The sequence below is a fragment of the Clarias gariepinus genome, chromosome 15 (genome assembly GCF_024256425.1).
Source record: "Clarias gariepinus isolate MV-2021 ecotype Netherlands chromosome 15, CGAR_prim_01v2, whole genome shotgun sequence".
Taxonomy (NCBI): Eukaryota; Metazoa; Chordata; class Actinopteri; order Siluriformes; family Clariidae; genus Clarias; species Clarias gariepinus.
In genome coordinates this window covers 15,129,979-15,148,800 of record NC_071114.1, presented here as the reverse complement: position 1 = coordinate 15,148,800, position 18,822 = coordinate 15,129,979, and the positions used below count along the sequence as shown (strand labels likewise).

General features: G+C 37.5%; 1 protein-coding gene across 2 annotated transcripts; it reads left to right on the top strand.

The window, feature by feature from the left end:
- The first annotated feature begins 1,592 nt into the window (after positions 1-1,592).
- Positions 1,593-17,142, top strand: tdrd5 (tudor domain containing 5). Of its 2 annotated transcripts, XM_053513510.1 has the most exons (17): positions 1,593-1,743; positions 2,121-2,363; positions 3,528-3,992; positions 4,839-4,966; positions 5,152-5,235; positions 5,326-5,382; positions 6,923-7,079; positions 7,998-8,140; positions 8,410-8,624; positions 8,983-9,192; positions 9,342-9,408; positions 9,751-9,948; positions 11,253-11,411; positions 11,804-11,893; positions 11,984-12,124; positions 14,805-14,955; positions 16,335-17,142. In XM_053513510.1, the coding sequence occupies exons 2-17, from the start codon at positions 2,135-2,137 to the stop codon at positions 16,517-16,519; spliced, it is 2,679 nt and encodes an 892-aa protein (XP_053369485.1). In that variant the 5' UTR covers positions 1,593-1,743; positions 2,121-2,134; the 3' UTR covers positions 16,520-17,142. The 2 variants fall into 2 exon arrangements, with proteins under 2 accessions (XP_053369485.1, XP_053369486.1); XM_053513511.1 differs by lacking the exons at positions 1,593-1,743; positions 2,121-2,363 and adding an exon at positions 2,987-3,023.
- The last annotated feature ends 1,680 nt before the right edge of the window (positions 17,143-18,822 follow it).

Below are 18,822 nucleotides of genomic sequence, written 5' to 3'. Positions count from 1 at the left end.
AAAAGGGAGGGAGATGACACAATACAATCAAACTTAGAACTATAAAGAAAGAATAAAGGAGACTCGTATCAAATACTTGAACAAAAAGTAAACAAGTGAAACTTGTTGAATTAACTTTATTTTCCACAATAAAAAGATCGATATATTATTTTAAGATCATCTCCACTGGATACTGCATTATGATTACTAAAATACCCTTTGTTGAAAACAAGTTTTATAAACAATTTTTTGCATGCTTCTTGTTCTGCTTTATGATGTACAATAAAATAATAATTAAATTGTCATTGCATTGGCATTTCATAGCTTCAAGTCTGTGAGAATGGGTTGCTGTCTGTGCAGGATTTCTCACATTCTCCTAGTGTTCAAGTTTCCCCGCAAAACACATGGCAATGGATGCACTGGCTACTCTTGATGGCACTTGTAAATGAGATGATGTGAGTGCACATACACATGTACCCTGAGATGGACTGGCACCCAATGTTCCTGAAATCCACAGCAAACTTTGACTCTTTAGATAAGTAATTATGTATATATTAAAAAGTATGATCTTCCACTCTTTCTTACTCATTCTTTAAATGTGTATGCAAATCCTGTACAGGGTTGCGGGATGCTTGCATACACCCTGGACAATCCACTGCAGAGCATAATCATTAATTCGCTCAGTCATAGACTATGGGTAATTTAGAAACTGTTTAGTCTTATATGCTGGGTATTGATGGCTCAGTGGTAGGTGTTTCGCCTGCCATGCGGAAGGCCCAGGTTTAATTCCCAGCCAGTGCCCAAACCCCCCAGCCACTGAATGCAGTGCCGGTCTCAGGGCCAGGTTAAATGGGAGGGTTGTGTTAGGAAGGGCATCCGGTGTAAAAACCTGTGCCGAGTTGTTGTGTGGACTGGATATTCCGCTGTGGCTAGCAAGGAGTGGCCGATAGACCACCAACAACATTTAGTCTACTCTGCATGTCTTTGGGCTGTGGGAGGAAACTGGAGTACTCCAACATGTAAACTCCATGCACACATACCCGAAAAGGGGACTTGAACCCTTGGCCCTTGAGGTGCCTACTACGGAGCCACAACTTTTTTATCCTAGCTAGGGTTGGGTTGAGGAGTCCACACCAGAAAGTACAAATATTATTTAATTAATCAATTAATTATATATACATTAATTCAGTTAATAATACAAAGTTTAAAAAGTCAATTCTTGATGAAATCAGTGTAAATAATATAACAAATTATATACATATACATTAAAATGTATATATGTTGACAAACAAGCAGTTATTGTTCAATACTCAATTATGGTTTAGAACTAAATATATTATAAAAGATAAAATGTCTTTACATGTGTGTACAGTGAGATGGACTGGAATGTGTAAACTCAAGGGAAAATGTCTGAGGGAGCTGCTGCTGATGCACTTTCCTGTTATTATCACTGTGTCTGAGAAAATATCCGCCCAGCATTTTCAATTATAAAGCCATCCACCCAGTTAAATAAAAAGCTTAATAAACTTTGGTGGTGACAAGTAAAACCTTGGGAAGGTAATAATGCTCAGAGCCTGGTGGGTCAATCACTTCCCACAGTGCAGTAATACAAGCGTGTGTTAACGGCTTGAGCACAAAGCCACCACTGCTAATGTTATGTGTAAAACTTATCTTTTTGAACAAATGAACCCGAAAAAAAAAAACGCTTAATGTTTGTGTAGCAGAAGAGAGATTGTAAGGACTTCAAGAAAACAAGTGTAAGAGGTAAACTGTTTTTTAAAAACCTTTAAACGTATTAGCCAGCTACGCCATATGCTGCCGCGTTCTATTATGTAAAATGCACCTGTTTTGCTAGCAGATAATTTCAGGTTATTTGTTTTTATACACGGTTTCAGCACATATAACCCTGTGCTAACTATTAGCCTAAACGTGTCAGTGCTGATAATAAAAACACCACATATTGCAGTTGGGCTTGGACGCCTATAAAACAGTGAACTGACTCTGCTAATGACTTTCGTGCGGCGGGTCGCCATGTCAGGGGACTAGTGAGAGAAATGTATTCAAGTTTTAAACAACGAGTTTTCCTAGAGGAATATTGCTCGTTTAACCCCCGTTTATTAAACACCCTTTCTGTTTTTAAGTGTCAGGTGAGACTATGGATCTCGAGCAACTTCTTTCAAATCTGAAGAGGGACATTCGCTGTCTCCTCGTCTCCTCCAAAAATGGCCTTTCTCCAGAGGAGCTCAGGAAGGACTACCAGAACATGCTGGGTCACCCCATACCCCTCAAGTGCCTCGGCTTTCGCTCTGTACTCGACATGGTTAAGGAAATGCCCGACGTTGTGCGCTTGAGCTCTGGCTTAAATGGCACTATAGTGTTAAATGGTGAGATCTGTCTGTGTCTCAGTCATTCTGTCTGAAAGATCTAATAGTAGTCAGGTAAAGGGACTCAGTGGCAAATACATTTCTATTAATGATCACTAATTGCATTTCTTCTGCTTTCCCAAATGTTAGATTCCATAAATGATTTTTTTTTTTCATTTCATACATTTATTTTATGATATAAATAAAATAAAAAAATTCATATAGACATGGCCAAAATGTCACAAATATTAATTCAATAATTAATTGCAGGGTTTTTTTTAAATAGATTTTTGTTAGATGTTGCTATTGTTTACTGAAGTATAATTACAAGCATTTCATAAATGTCAAAGCCATGACTAAATAATGACACAAAAGCATCCTCTTGGAGCAACTTTTCAAACATCCAAAAACATTTTGGTGACAAACAGTGCCTTGCCACAAGGCAGATGTGATAACTAAGTGGCTTGGGGAACAAATCATAGATGTTTTTGCATCCATGGCCAGGAAATTCCCCAGGCCTTAATCTCGTTGAGAACGGGCGGACAAACAAAAATCAACAAATTCTGAAAATTTTTAACATCTGACAAAAAGATCTTAAAAACACAGAAGCAGCAGACTTTGTGAAACTTAATATTTGTGTCATTCTCAAAACTTTTGGCCATGGCTGTACATTGCATATGGGTAAGTATGTTGTATGTTCAATCCACTAAAATGCAGTGCTGAATTGAAACTAGACCATAGTCCACCAGATTAGGAATGCTGGCCTATTGTTTTAATGTTGAACATGTCTTAGAAAAGCTGAAGCACAATATTGAGAAACAAAAATCTGCCTAGTTTACAGAGTGAGTAAAGTACAAAGTACCTTTGTACCCAGACGCGTTTACTTAATAGCCAACTCATGAGGCATATGTGGTTTCCATATGTAGTAACCATGTTGGATCATTTGCGTAGATGGAAAAGGTGTGGTTGTGTTTTTGATTAAAACTGAAGTTCAAATTGCAGTCAGCAGAAGGCCTTGTATGTGTTAGTGTCTTCATACGTAGTTGTGTATTTGCTACTTGTCAGCTGTCCAAATTGTTTGTCACTGTTATTTTTTAAAAAATTTATCTTTTTTTACCATGTCAGATAGGACTTGTTAAGTAAGTCAAAAATTGTGCCTTCTTGTGTATATTTTCTTGCATTTAGCAATTGGGAATGAGACTACGAAAGGTATAGAAGAGCTTGTGTACAAGCAGCGAAACCACAAGCCCAAGTCAAAAAGTGGTGGTACACGATTGTTCTCATCACGTTCCATCATTCCACATCACTCACCTGTCCTTCCTCGCCGAGGCCATGCACCCTCTAATCTCCCTGCTCAACTGCGGTCACAGCTCAGGCAGTTACTAAGCCATGGCCCCATAGGGCTCTCCGAGCTGGAGAGGTGCTTTGCACTCCGTTTTGGCAAGCCTCTACGTGTAATGCATTATGGTTTCTACTCCATTGTGGAGATGTTGGCTGCTGCCTCGGACATGATCACGGTGAGGCAGACTCGCATGGGCTCACAGCTGATATTAAAGCCCGACATCACAACAGTCAAACAGATGGGCAGTAGTACTGTTGCACTCCCTAAACAGTCTGCAGGAATCTCCACAGGAGTGTCCACTGGTGCAGGTAAGTTAATCAAATTACACAATCTGTGTTGGGTTATGTTTGTATTATATCATATACATATGTGTTCGGGGAAAACTGTCAGGTTTTCCGTTTCAGTCTTTAGAAAATGGGCTGTGTTGCTTTCCTATCATCAAACCAGAGACAACAACAGAAGGTTCTAATCTAGGCTAGGGAGAAAAAGAACTTGGCAATAGCTGAGTGTTCTAAGGTCCTTGTTTCAGAGGAAAAGGAAGTTTGCATTTCATTTGGAAGTCAACAGCCCAGAGTCTGGAGAAAAAGTGGAGAGGCACAGAATCCAAACTTAAAGTCCAATGTGAAGTTTCAACAGAAAGTGATGATTTTGAGAACCATATTTTTGGTTGATGATGTTGGTCCACAGAGTTTAATCAAGTCCAAGGTCAACACAGCCATCTACCATGAGATTTTAGACCACTTCTTGCTTCATGCTAATGGAGCCCTCACTGAATATTGAGTGCATAACTTAATATATTTTTCAGAAGTTGGACATTTCCATACTCTGAATCCTTTTAGTATTGATATTAGGAAATATTCTAATATTTTAAGATACTGGTTTGAGATTTTAATATTTTAGATACTTTTAAGATTTCTGATTTTTCCGGAACTGTAAGCTATAATCTTCAAAATGAAAACTAAAGCTTCTAATATTTTGCTTGATGTTTAAATAATCTTAAATTAAGTTTTTAAATTAAATAGGAAAAGAAAATGAACTTTTTTGTATTATGATTTTTTGAGATGCACTGTATATTGTTTGAAATTAGGCATTTCAGTAATGTATTGCAGTAAGAACAAAGACTTTTCCATGATTTTTTAATTTTGAAAAAGTAGTGCGAGAATCACCGAAGCTCCATGACATCCAGCCTGAAGTCCAGCAGAAGCCCAAAATCCCTGCAGCCATCAGAGTACAGGAGACTGAACCAATGCAGGAAAAGTCATTTGAGAAATCTGTTGCAAAGGTTTCATTTTATTCCATTATAGCTAAAAAGCACATTATCTTCTGAACCGTAGTCCAATGTCTTAACCGCTGAGCTGCATTGCATTTGTTATTTTAAATACATTTATAAATATTGTCCCAATGACGTTATTGATTTATTGCTATGCTCTGAAATATTCAATAAATAGACTTGATTTTGTGTGGCAGCTTGAGGAGGGGTTTAAGAAGGATATTATTGAAAATGGAGATGCAGGCACGGTCAGTCAGGAACTGAAAGCGAAGCTTCGAAAGGTTAGACTGTGAACCTTAATAAACTATCAAAATTGTGTAATCTTATTAATTGTACTTGTTATTTCATACTTTTTATGCATCATTTTTCAGGTTGTTGCTGAGCACAGACAAGGCATGGTCATTCACAGTCTTCCTACTGAGTACAAGGTAATTCTTCCTAGTAAGCTGTTGAGACTGTACAGTACTTTTAGGCATGACCTGGCCAGATATTTTTACATTCGTGAAGAGGCATTTTATTGGCCATGACAACTGTAGTCTACTTACTGTAGTCTAATTTGTCATTTACAAGGATCACAATTTTAATTTTGTTTTAAATATCTCTTAATATGGTAATAAAAACAAAGTTAGATGTATTCCACAACACTGGGAAAGGGGAACTGAAGACAGTATAATACTCTTGTACTGTATATTATGCAGGATCTTTGAGGGCTCTTCAGGTATTTACCCTAGGTTTTTTTTTGGCATATTACAGTACACATTCCTCTTTAGATGTTGCTTATGATGTTAACTTCTTTCACATGGCCTTTTCAAGGTGGGACATCAAAGTTGCGCCTTCATCACGCCTCACCATTCTGTCTGAAAGGCTGAGGACAGAATAGGGAGTCACTACTGTTTTGCTTTTAAGCCGGCTGTGGTGGTAGTGAAATAAGGAGCGAAATAAGATGTCTATGAAAGGGAGCGGCAGCATCATGCATCAGAGGTGTAACATTTTAAGATGTGTGATTCCTGTCACTCACCACATCTAGATTTAGGCTGTTTTCACACTAAGATTGATTCGTCCCTCCCCCACTCCCCGATTGGCCAGTATTCACATTATTATGTACACAGGTACACTTGTGTATTTATACTTTCCAGTTCAGCAGCTGTCAGTATGTATCAAGTTGGTATGCGAGCTGCCTACACAGAGAAAACATCAGAAAAAGGAATTTCACTATACTGTACCTAATAATATTGATATTTGAAAAAAAATCAGAAAAATGCCTTTTCCTACCACCCTACCTAATTAGCTGTGGCTGTGTGAGATGAGATTGGCGCATACTGTGCACACATTGATTTTGAAGGAGACAAACGGCGTTGTTGACATGTTCTAAACAGCAATCTATTTCTGTATTCGCGTACTGTTGAGTTTCATATTTGATTCAAAACCTTACGAAATTTGGGTTTAAGTGTACTTCATTCCAGACCTGAGAGTATATTGTGAAAAGGGTAAACAGTTGGCTTTTAACCATACAGAAACAAGTATATGGGGGAAACACGAAGGTCCAGGAGCTCAATATGGTGTCTTGTCTTTAGTGTAAATGTGCATGGCTAGCAAAAGCTCCTAAATGCTCAGTTCATTGTTCAGGAGATTTCCAATGCATATGTTATACATCATACCAGATGTTAATATTAATATCAAAACCAGTCCAAAACCTCCAAAGCACAAAGGAAAACTTTACACTGCATTGTCGCATATGTGTGAATTACCAAAGGCAAGCAAAGTTTGCATGTTGAAGGGGTCTTCTTAGTAGCTTTATCTTGCAATCTCTTTTTGAAAGTGACTTTTGTCTCCCTATCACTTTTTGGCTTTGTTGAAATATGTGACACAGTTGCAGCTTGTCATTTTGTCTCTTTATCGATATCAGATATAAATACGTCTCCTTATTGTCAAATACCAGGATATTTTTTGTTTGTTCTCCCCTTTAAGAAAATGCATGGTGAAGACTTGCCCCTGGCCCAGTGTGGCTTCCTGAGTGTAACTGAGATGGTTGAAGCCCTCAGCGACACGTTCTGTGTGCAGCCAAGCCCTGAGGAAGGAGCAAAGCATTTAATCATCATGGAGCTCAAACCAAATGATCAACCAGGTGCTGTGTCTACTGCATACTTCTACTGAGTGTGTTGGCTGCATTTTCCTGTTACTCACATTATGGCTGTATGTTTTTTTACAATGGGCCTTCACCAAGCTTTAAAGTAGTCTCCCTTAATTTTTTCACACCAGATTCCTTGCACTAATTTCAGCACTACCTTTTTAATGTTTTGGTCAGTACTTGTATTGTCTAATTCCAGTCATTTCAAATCTCCTTAGTTATTTTCTTTGCTTGATGCTGGGCAATAATTTGACTCTCTAAAATGGTAAATGTTATTTGATCAGTAGTGATCAGTGAACAGTCCAGAATTACACAGTGATGGTCAGCTGATTTTCAACTTGTATTCCATCAGCTGAGATGTTGGTTCGAGACCTGTATGGACTTTAGGACAGTCAGTAAGGACTGCTTAAAAGATTGTTGGATTTGTCTCTATATTTTTTAAAATGAAGTTTAAAAAAGTTGACAAATCTACCGGCAACATTTTTATTTTGGCCACACTAGATGTTAGTAGGATGTTTATATTAACTGTGTAGTGAAGTGTATTTTCCTGGAACAGTCTTGTCCAAATATATTTAGAAAGTGCTAACATATGTATCACATTTTTTTTTTACAAAATACTAGCACTATGCATGAGTTTTCCTCCTACCCTCAAAGTGCACCTACCTTTATTTTAAAAAATAAACTTGTTAAGTGTCTCACTAAGATCTGAGAGTGGCCAGTTAATCATTTACACAGATTGGTTAACTGGTTAATTACTATTCTGTAGCAATTTGTTTGTAGCAACATTACCGCTGGTCAAGCTGTAATAAAACTGAAATTCAGCCTGTTGGAAAACTTCTGACTGAGAGAAGAGAAGATTGTTCAACACCCACTACTAATGACTCTGTGCTGTAAGTGACGGCATATATTTTCCAGCTTTGTCGTTGAACCCCTCCACCGAGGAACACTTCTTCAGCAGCAATGAGACAGCTTGGGATTGTCAGAGTGATGGAGGAGAGCCCATGGAGTCTTTAGAGTCTGACACAGAAATTGAAATCGCCAACAAGGTCATCCATCAGGTGCATTTAAGTGTTCGGCTTAGGTCAAAGTACTGTGGTGATCTTATTGCTTTATATTATTCAAACAATAAACCATTTAGGCATTTGGTAAAGGGCTCATTTGCATATTGTAGCATTTTTCCCTATCGGTTTTGTAAAGGCCAATAATATAAATAAAAATAACAACTATAAATCAATATGCTATGAAACACTCGGCCGTATGAACACTTGCTTTGTAATTTATTTGTAATGTTTTGTTTCAGCATGAAACTTTTTGTTTTTGTTTTCAGACGGTGAACAGTTTTCCAGAGACGGATTTAAGATGTAGCTTCATGGTCCCTCTGGATGCACTGCGATGTCAGAAGCTAAAACCTCCCACTCGCTGGAGAAACAGGGAGCTGATTCCTGTAGTGGTGGAGTGCATTGAGTCACCCAGCCACTTTTACATCCGCTTTGATGAAGACCATGCAGCCCATGATCTAGAGAAGCTGATGTTTGAAATGAGGTTAATTTTCGTCTTTCAGTAATACAAATACCATCAGGCTAAGGTCGGTGAGGTCAAAATATTGTACTAACTGGTGAATTTCTTCTTATTTTTGGGATACTGTCAACAAACTACAGTATATGCTTAAAGGGAATGCAGGACTCTTTGGCATGCAGACATAATGTTTTCGCCTGATAGATTACATTATTTTGACCATTTTCTCATAACCATTATCATAATTTTCCCAAAATGTTTTGTAACCATCTTACCTGTAGTATTTTTGAATAAACATGACATGTAAACTTCTTACTAATGCTTTATATGTGAGTTCAGGGAGCTGCTGTCAGTTTTCAATCTCAGAGAATGTGTTTGTTGGTAGGAGCTGCTATTCGTGCCCAGAGGTGGCTCAACGCTACTGTCTTCCAGAGACATATGTGCGACCTGGACAGGTGTGCTGTGTGGCCCCAGACGACATGTGGTTCTACCGAGTGGTGATCCACCGACTCCTAAGTCCCTCAGAGGTGGAAGTGTACTACGTGGACTTTGGAGGCCTTACTACCGTCAGCAGAAACAAGCTGCAATTCCTGAAGTTAGTTCTTTGTAATGCTTATGCATAACCTGCTTTTATTAATAACCAAAAAACCCAAATGTTTACATGTTTTCTTTTTTACAAACTGAAGTGAGTTTTGTATTTTAAACAAGAGATAATATTTCTTGAATTCATTTTTTTTACTATAGGTTAGACTATGCTCAGCTTCCAGCTCAAGCTGTTCCATCTGTACTTGTTGGAGTAAAGCCAGTTAAGGTAGTATTGTAACAGTACATCACAATTCAAAATTGAATTTTAGGCTTGTTTTATATATGTCTTATTAAAAGTACAACTTTGTCATTGGTGTGAAAAAAGCTTTACTGTCTTCTTTCTTAACTTGTGCTGCAAAAGCACTGTTCCATAATCCTAAATTTATACAATAGTTTACTGTGTACTTTAGTACTGTGACACTAAACTGAGAGGATTATATTAAAAAAAACAGATGATGTCAAAAAGATCGTGGTTCATTTCATATTAAGCAATGTCACATGGTTAACACTCATACAGTTTGCATTTTCATGTCCTACCAAAGCTTCACCATGCTGTGGATCTTCACAGGGTATTTGGTCTAAAGAAGCCTCCAGCTCGTTCCAGAAGCTGTGCTATGACCGCACCCTGGTGGCTGCCATTCACAGCTACCAGAGAAACTTCCTGCTGGTTTTCTTGTGTGACACTCGCACTGAGGAAGATCTCTACATCCATAGTGCTCTACAAGCCGAGGGTCATGCTATAGCCTGTGATGTCGCTAACATGCCAGTAAGAAATCAACCTTACAAATCAGTTTTGTATATTGCCCAAATTTATATATTTTAAAATGCGGACTCCTATCATATTTTTTTAACCTGGCGGAATTTTTTTTTTCTCGTTTAGAATTAGGGCTGCAGCTAATAATTCTTTTGTTACATCAATCAATGCGCTATTTTAAACCACTAAATATGTTTTTTAAAATTATTTTATGTTTTGACTGGTATGTCCCTTGCATTTGTATTTGTTTGTTTAATCAAATAATTGATTAAACAAAGAAATAAATGCTAGTCGTATTCAAGTCAAACCAGGATTAGTGATGAGACTCGGCTGCAGTGAAAAGTATTAAAGATGATCATCATTCATCAGTGACTGACGGTCCCAGCTGAGGTTGCTTGTAGCTCACTGCAGTCGTTCTCATAAACCTTCAGCGAGTGGAAGCCCTGTTCCTTGAAAAACTCCAGATAACTTGTCGCCAACTTGCAGAAGAGATACAACTGTCTGTGGAAACTGTACATTTACAAACACCATTTGCACATTACAGGAACTCGGCTAGGAGTTATTGCCAGCCACTGCAAGCCATTTCCCCATTTGGGCCATTAAAGGAGCTCCTAGTAGGACAGCGTTTCAGACACGAAGCAGGCAGTTCGATCATACCTAAGAAATGTATGAGAGATTTGACTCTATGGGATCCTCGACCATTACCTTTATTGTAAATTGCAAGCCACTGGGCAACTCAATGACACATTTATAATAGGATAATTCATGTATTTCCATTATATTTGAAATATCCAAACATGTGGTGCAAAATGAACTAATACAGTGTGTTCCACAGTATGCTTCATAGTTTGAAATTTTTATTTTGCTGAATACTGTAAGTCCTATAGTAATATCCTACAGTCTAAAGAAAGACAACTTAGGCTAATTAGCTTTTCAAAATTGGCAAATAAACATGTGAGTGTGTGTATGTGTATATGTGTCTATGCACTGCGGTGGATTGGCACCCTGACCACAATGTACCCTGTTTCATGGCCTAAGTCTTCTAGGATGGGCTCCAGTCCACCGCAACCATGTATACAGGATAAAGTGGTATAGATGATGAGTAAGTGAGTAAGAGTGTATTGTTTCATTATCAAACTTAGTATCTTTGGATGCTAGATCACAAATACAGTGCATATTTGAACCTTTTTTTTTTTTAGTAAAACACTTTTACCTAGACTGAGCTATGAGCAATAAAGTGTGATATATATAGATGATTATATTTTTTTGTTCTTTTAAATGTCTACATTACATTATCTTGTCTGTATCATGTTTAGGTTTTAGAGCAGTTCAACCCAGTGACTCTTTACCTTGGTGAAGGCCAGTTAAAAGAAGTAAAGGAAGATTTTGCAACAGTGATGTCTTCTTTTAGTGTCAAAAATGGACAAAACCTTACACAACAGCTTCAGCCAGATGATGCCACAGCTCGTAGTCAGGTATATTTGCAAGTTTATTGTAGCTACCGTTGCTTAATGTATTGATGTCCTCAGGAAATAGAACTGGGCGACAGGCCAGTTAGTTCCTCGCTCTTTGTAAATTACTGAGACCTTCAGAACCAGAGGAATGCAGCCAGCCTCTTTCTGCTGAGACAGTAAACTGAGGAATTAGAGGGACGCAGTATTGGATGGCAGTCCAATCTGTTTTTAGGACCCATATATCACCTGTCCCTCAAAAAGCCCACTGTGCTTCAATAGTATCACTTGTATTGATCTGTTCTCAAAAGTATGTAACACATTTGTTGATGGTTAATTAGCGAGTATGTAATCAATAGTGCTTGTTTGTTGTTTACTAATAATTTACACTGCATATGAACATGGTTATTTACCAGCTTTTGACAGACAGTGTAGCGAACCAACAGCATTGCCAAGAAATGGCTCTTCTGGATCTTCCTGGGCTGGAATTCATTAATGTGGCTCAGGTCAGGATCAAAGAAACTCCATGCAGTATACTGTATGTCAAACAAATGTGCTGTTTTGCACAACTCATGGTTGCATTTCTACTGGTCCAGGGTGAAAATTCTTACCCCTTTGAAGCACTGATGAATAAAGATCCAGTAAGCTTTGGTAACTGGGATCAGCAATGGATGAACAACGCCAGTGCAAATGAGGAGTCAAAACTTATTCAAAATGGGCCAGAGGAGAGTTCAAAGGTAAGTACCTACATCTCTAGTACATAAACCTAAAGCTGTCTGTGTCGAATCAGTTCTATTTTTAGAGTCCATCTCACCTTTTGAATTCAGAGTGACGTTCCATAAGATATACAGTGCCAGTCAAAAGTCTAATTAATTTTTTGTTTAGTTTTGTAATTTAATTTCCACATTCTAGAACAGTACTGGAGATTTCAAACCTATTAAATAACACATATGGAATTAGGTAATTAGGTAACAACAACAGCAGTCAATTGTTATTTTAAGATGCGAGGGTCAGCTGTTATAGCTGAAATAGTTCTTGCAAGAACAGCATGTTAAGTGCAGTTGCAAAACCCATCAAGATGATGAAACTGGCTCTTACAAAGACCTTCCCAGGAAAGCAAGACCAAAATGTACCTCAGCTGCAGAGAAGTTCCAGCCTCAGAAATCGCCAAATAACAGGACCTCGGATTAGAGCCTTTATGAATGCTTTACAGATCATAAGTACAAAGAAGTAATGCCTTAATACATACAGTATACAGTATAGTTAACTTATTTAAGTAATCAGAATGTTACCTTAACTTTTCTGATCCAAAAAGGATGCTTAGTGTATTTTTACATGAACAACTTTCTTGTATAAAACACAGTTCAGTTTATTTATGTATTTCTATAGCACTTTTGACAATGGTCATTGTCACAAACAGCTTAACAGAATAAAAAAATATGGAAATGAGTTTGATAATTATACAGAATATCCGAAGGCAAGGAAAAAATCAGAGCAATGACAATAGGAAGAAACCTTGAGAGGGAACCCATCCTCATTTGGGTAATATCAGATAGCAAGAATTGATCTGCAGTACTGTGTGTTAGGCAGCTAGAATATGCACATTCTCTGTTGAAGGGGAATTTCAGTACAGAGAACAGCTGTCTTCACCAGCCGAGTCCAAGACCTTCATAATTCTTCATATTCAAGTGGAGCCATCCCCAGTCACCACACGAATCCCAAGCACACCATACTGGGTCATCCCATCATTGGGACGAAAACTCCAACCAGAGGCAGGGCCCCAGTATGTGTCAGACAGGTTCGGCTGGCAGAGGGGGCCTGAATCACTGGCAAATCAGGAGGGCCATGTGTAGCTCAACAGCAAGAGAAAAAAAATGACAGAGACAAAACAGTTAGGTATACTCACAATATCAAGGGATATATTTAGTGCAGAGTGCAAACAGGGACTCTGGCAGGACTAACCATAACGTCATAGCTAAAAGGGAGAGCCAGAAGGAAACAGACTTGAGTACTCCCTGAGAAGTAAAGGAACCTGTCACTTCACCAGAAATCATTTGTACACTGCCAAAATCAAGGAAAAAAGTTCTTGTGGTCTGATGAGTCCAAATTGACCCTATTTCAGATCAACAGATATAGCAGGATAAGAAGGGAATGCATGAAATAATGTACCCTCCATGCATGGTGGTCACTGTACAAGCCTCTGGCAGTGTTACGGGGTTGCTTCCGTTGGTCAGGTCTATGTTCAGTGACGATGAAGTGAAATGGGATGGCTACACGAATGTACTGAATGACCATGTTATTATATCAGGTGATTTTTTTTTTTTTTTCCATCCTTGATTATATGGGCGTATTCCAGAATACAAATAGCGAAAAGTGAAAGAGTGGTTCTGGGAGCATGAAAAATAATTTTCATGCATAAATTGGCCACCATGCTGTGTGCTGTAATCAAAGGTAAAGGTGACAGAGCAAAATATTGAGTGCACATTTTTGGCCTGTCAGTGTACTGTATACCTAAAAGTAATACAGTTAAACCCTGGATTGCGAGTATAATTTGTTCCGGAAGCGTGCTTGGACAGTATGTCACATCACTCGTATATCTGAGCAAATTTCCTGCAAAACATATAATGGAAACTTAGATAATTCGTTCCACAACCCAAAAATATTCATTTAAAAACAAAACAAATTAATCTGCACTTTACCTTTACACTAAATAAAAAAAAAACTTTACATGCATGCACACACAGGTGGTCACAATGTTATAGTAAACAGTACACACACACAAAAGTTGACTATATGAATGACACATGGGCATCGAGACTGAGCATGGGAGACGATTATCCGATATCCCGCAGCGTGCGAAAGAGAAGAACCATTGGCTCAGTTGGGATCACATGATGCTCGGCAGACCAACCGCATATGTATCATTTGTATTTCAAGACCTCTATCGTTTATCAAGTTATTACAAATTTTGCTCGTCTTGAAAAACGCTCATAGACCAAGTTACTTGCAATCCAAGGTTCCATATCATCCATGTCATAAGCTAATTTTCCAACAAGCACTTATTTGAATCACTTGCACTGTGGCTTAATTTAAATGGTGTTTTTAACATCACTGTGCTGAAGGAGGCAAAATACAAAATTAAAAATAAATAGTAAAATAAAAATTAAGAAATTTTTAAACAAATGCCTACAAGTTTAAATAATTGCCAACTTCCCATCTTAATATCATGCATTGTAATTCCCTGTCCTTTAGGACACAGTCCCAGTTAATTGTTAATTAAAAAGGGGATTGTTCTTGTCTGGTGATTTATTATAAAAAGAACACACTATTCTTGACTATCTTACCAATTTACATAACCACTTAGAGCTGAATGAACTTTTCTGAATGCTTTTGCGACATTCCCATTTTGTTACGCAGGCCGAATTGGTGTCACCTGTTCTGTCTATCAACCCGGATGCAGAAACAGAACCTGTTTTGGAGAGTAATTGCCCTCAGACGCCTGCAGCACCTGTTCACATGCTCAGTGATCAAACTCCAGGCATTATCCCCAGCTGCAGCCACCACGCAGGTACAGCACAGACACACTTCAGACACTAATGAAGGGTATTTTGTGGATTGCAGTTTAAAGTTGGGTTGTCTCTATAAAATTCAGTTTTATATACTTGGGGGGGGCAATGTTTGCTGAGGTTTTTGAGTGTCAGCCAGCAATGTGCTGTGTTAATTGTGCTGGACAATTAATACATATAGTGCATGCATTAGTGAGCTATACAAGGTGAATCTACAAATAATGCGTATCTAATAAAGTGGCTAGTAAATGCATCCATCCATGTACTATCTTATCAGAAAAGCCATGAATTAATAAAGATTGAACTCTGTGTTTAATTTTTAAGTCTCTAAAATCAATAGTGCTCTTAAGTTCTTGATTTTGCCTGCTGATTTTAAAGAACTTGGTGTAATAAATTTGTGTTTCTGTAGTAACAGTTTATTGACGGGTACAGTCGAAATAATTAAGTATAATAAGTTAAAAAAACAAAAACAAAGCGAATGCATTTAAAATGTGTTATTATGTACCATATGATAACTGTTGGTATGGTAAAGTGTTCTGGAAAGAGATTTATTTTAGAACTATCTAAAAGTCTAAAATGGAGTTTCTGGTGTTAGCACGTTGTAAGGTAAGCTAATTTAACAAAGGTTCCACAGCACTGAATTTAACTATAAATTTTTTATAATTTTAAAATTATTTAAAATGTAAAATTATTTTATTGTTTGCAGTTAGTGTTTTAATTAAGATTTTTTTAAGTGCTATGGTACGCACTGGACAATCCTCAGAACAAAATTGTAAACTGATAACCAGATCATGGGCACCCAAAGCTAGTTCATGCGTGCGAGGACCAATAGCCAGCATGTCTGCGCTGACCTGATAGAAAAGCCAGTGCAGCACAAATCACCATTAAAAGGTCAATGCTGGCCACAATGGAAAGGTATCAGAACACCCAGTGCACCACAGCCCACCATGCATGTGGCCCAGAATAAGAAGAGCCCCATCCTTAAAACTTCTCAGATACAAGCCCAATTAAGCATACATAAGATGTGCTGAACAAACAAGTTAAATCCATGGAGGATCCACCGTGCAACACCTACACCATCACCGAACGATACTATGGTTAATGGCTTTAATGTTATGGTTTATCACTGTGTAATGAATGTTGTGTGATGCAAGAAATGATCAACACATTATTTTTTCAGGTGATTTACGTCATATGTGTATAGACAGTACAAATCATATCCCCGAGTTTCCCATTATTACTACGTATTTTTCCTATAATGTCTGGATAGAATAGTGAAATACAGGATGTTTAACAGCACTGTTTATAATAAATTTAAAATTGTTACATTATTTCTGTGCATACTGAACAATCCTCTTTTTTTTTTTTTTCTTTGGTCCAGACATGACTGCTGAATTGTTCAAGCCTCTGCCCTCCAGCCTAATGTTTTCTATGTTCAGCACTGGAGACAAGCTAGCTCAAGATGCTCTTTTTCTTCGCCCCGCATCCCCTTTTGCACTAGGCCCCTCAGCCCGCATGGCAGCTGGACCCAGCTTCCTCCAGTGGTGCACACTTAAACAAGTCTAAAATAACTGACTGTCTCTACCGGCAACTCCACACACTCACCTGAACCAGTGATTGTTGAAAGCTACTGTTTGCTGATTTTTTGAAATCTTGCAATTTTGAAATTTGAAGTATTTGTATTATATTGTGGTTTTTATGTTTTTTTTATTTTTTATTATTGGCAATATTTAGAACTTTACCCAGATGGTAATATCGAAAAAAATAAGAAACGAGAATGAAAAATAAATGGAATAGTTTGTGACTGATAAATTATTTTAAACTGGTGATATGTGTCACATATTGATTTATTATTATTATTATTATTATTATTGTTGTTTAACAGGAAAATTCTGAAGTTTTCAGTTATTTATCCTACTAGTTCCAGTTGTTTTTCTGTTGTAAGTAAAGTTGCATGTTTGTTGTTTTGGATTGCAATCTTTTTCTTGTTTGAATCAGACTGTGTCAGATACTAAAAGAGAAAGTATAAATATATATATTTTTTGTTAGTGTGCTTGATTGCTTGCTTTCTTGTTTGTTTTCAGGTGGAAGATATTTAAAATCATAGCATGATATTGCTATAATCATAGCATGGTATATACAGTATACACACATACGCAGTGCCGTAAAAAAGGATTTGCCTGAACTAATTTTTAGATTACACAAAGATAACTCAAGTAAATAATAAATGCAGTATTTAAATAATGATCTCATTTATTAATGTCAAAAAAGCCTATGTAAAAAAATAATTCCCCCGAAAGCCTAATAATGGGGTTGTGCCACCCTTGACGCCAACAACTGCAATCAAGCATTTGCAATGACTGACAGTACTGTAGGTCTTTAACATCGCTGTGGAAGGAATTTGGATTTCACACATTGAACAGCCAGTTTAAGGATCTCAGTCGGATTTCAGTCCAGACTTTCACTAGGCCACCCCAAAACCTTGTTTGTTTATTTTCAATTTTTTTTGTTTTTAGTAATTCAGAGGTGGACTTGCTGGTACATAGGGCCAGGTAGGTTTCGACAGCTTTTTTCTTTATATATTTACACACACGTGCACTATATTGCATCTATAATGCATATGTGGGTTTTTTTTAGGAGTTGGCCAAAATAGTGTACATATGTATGTAATATAGTGTATATGAATCTTTACCTGTTACTGTAAAGTGCGCAGAATGAAGGTGTGAGCGCGTTTACAGTATTCGATTTCAAGTGCACACTGATAAGCACGTATTAAAAATTGTACAGCGCCATCTGTTGAATTTTGTGATTAACTAATAATCTTTTTCAAGGTCAATCTTTATTTTATGATGAGAGCGTTTCCCATTTAAATTTCAAGTTAGCATATCTTCTCTTCCTGTGGTCTGATTGAGATGAAACAAAGCCTATATGTTATCTCAAGCTTAGCTAAATAAACATATGAAATGTTTGTTTAGTAGTTTTTATGTAATGCATGCACAAACAAAAATCAAAAACCATCTTGATGTGTTCTATTACTCATAACTCCATCCAAATTATTTTTCAGAAATATCTTTAATGTACAGACATGCCTACTTTACAGTTTTATTATATGTATAGGAGAACATATACACGTACATACAAACTCGCACTCAGTTGTTTTCAGTTTCTTGCTTAGATGCAAAATTATTCAACAGGTCAATTGATTGGAATGACTTAATGAATAGGAAGTAATGAATAAATCAAAATACATTTTAGAAAACGCTCATCCTCTTACTTGCAGGTTTGAGGTTTGGATGGTTCTGTTAATTATATCAGGAATACATTTCAACTCTTTATCCTAGTCTGTCTTTGTAATATTCACCTTGACACAATGTTCACTGTCAGAGAACCTCTGCTTCTCTGAGCACCATGGGGAAGATTAAATTACCCAAGCAGCATGTCAATAATCCAGCCACATCCATAACTCTGTATTAGATAAAGACGAACAGCCCAGCTGAGGGCCATGGTCAGCAGTTCTAGCCTTTAGCCGACTTAACCAGTGCCTCCTGTACTGAATTTCCTCATTCAGCCAATTATTGCTTTTAATGGGAGCTTAATGGGCCTGTTTCCACAAGACACCCAGGAGGCCAAGCCTTTTAGGAAGAAGCTAAAAGATAGTGCCTCATCCATATATATAGAGAGAGAAAGAGCAGTATGTAAAGGCTTCTGTGTACTTAATTAACTTAATTTTCAAATGTTAAGCTAAAATATTAGATGCTGTGGGTCCTGCATCGGGCAACCCACAGGGATCAATGAGACTTTACTGTGGGCAAGACTCCTTATAGGGGCCTCAATGGTCAAAACTGCTATGCCCACATGTTTGTTTTACC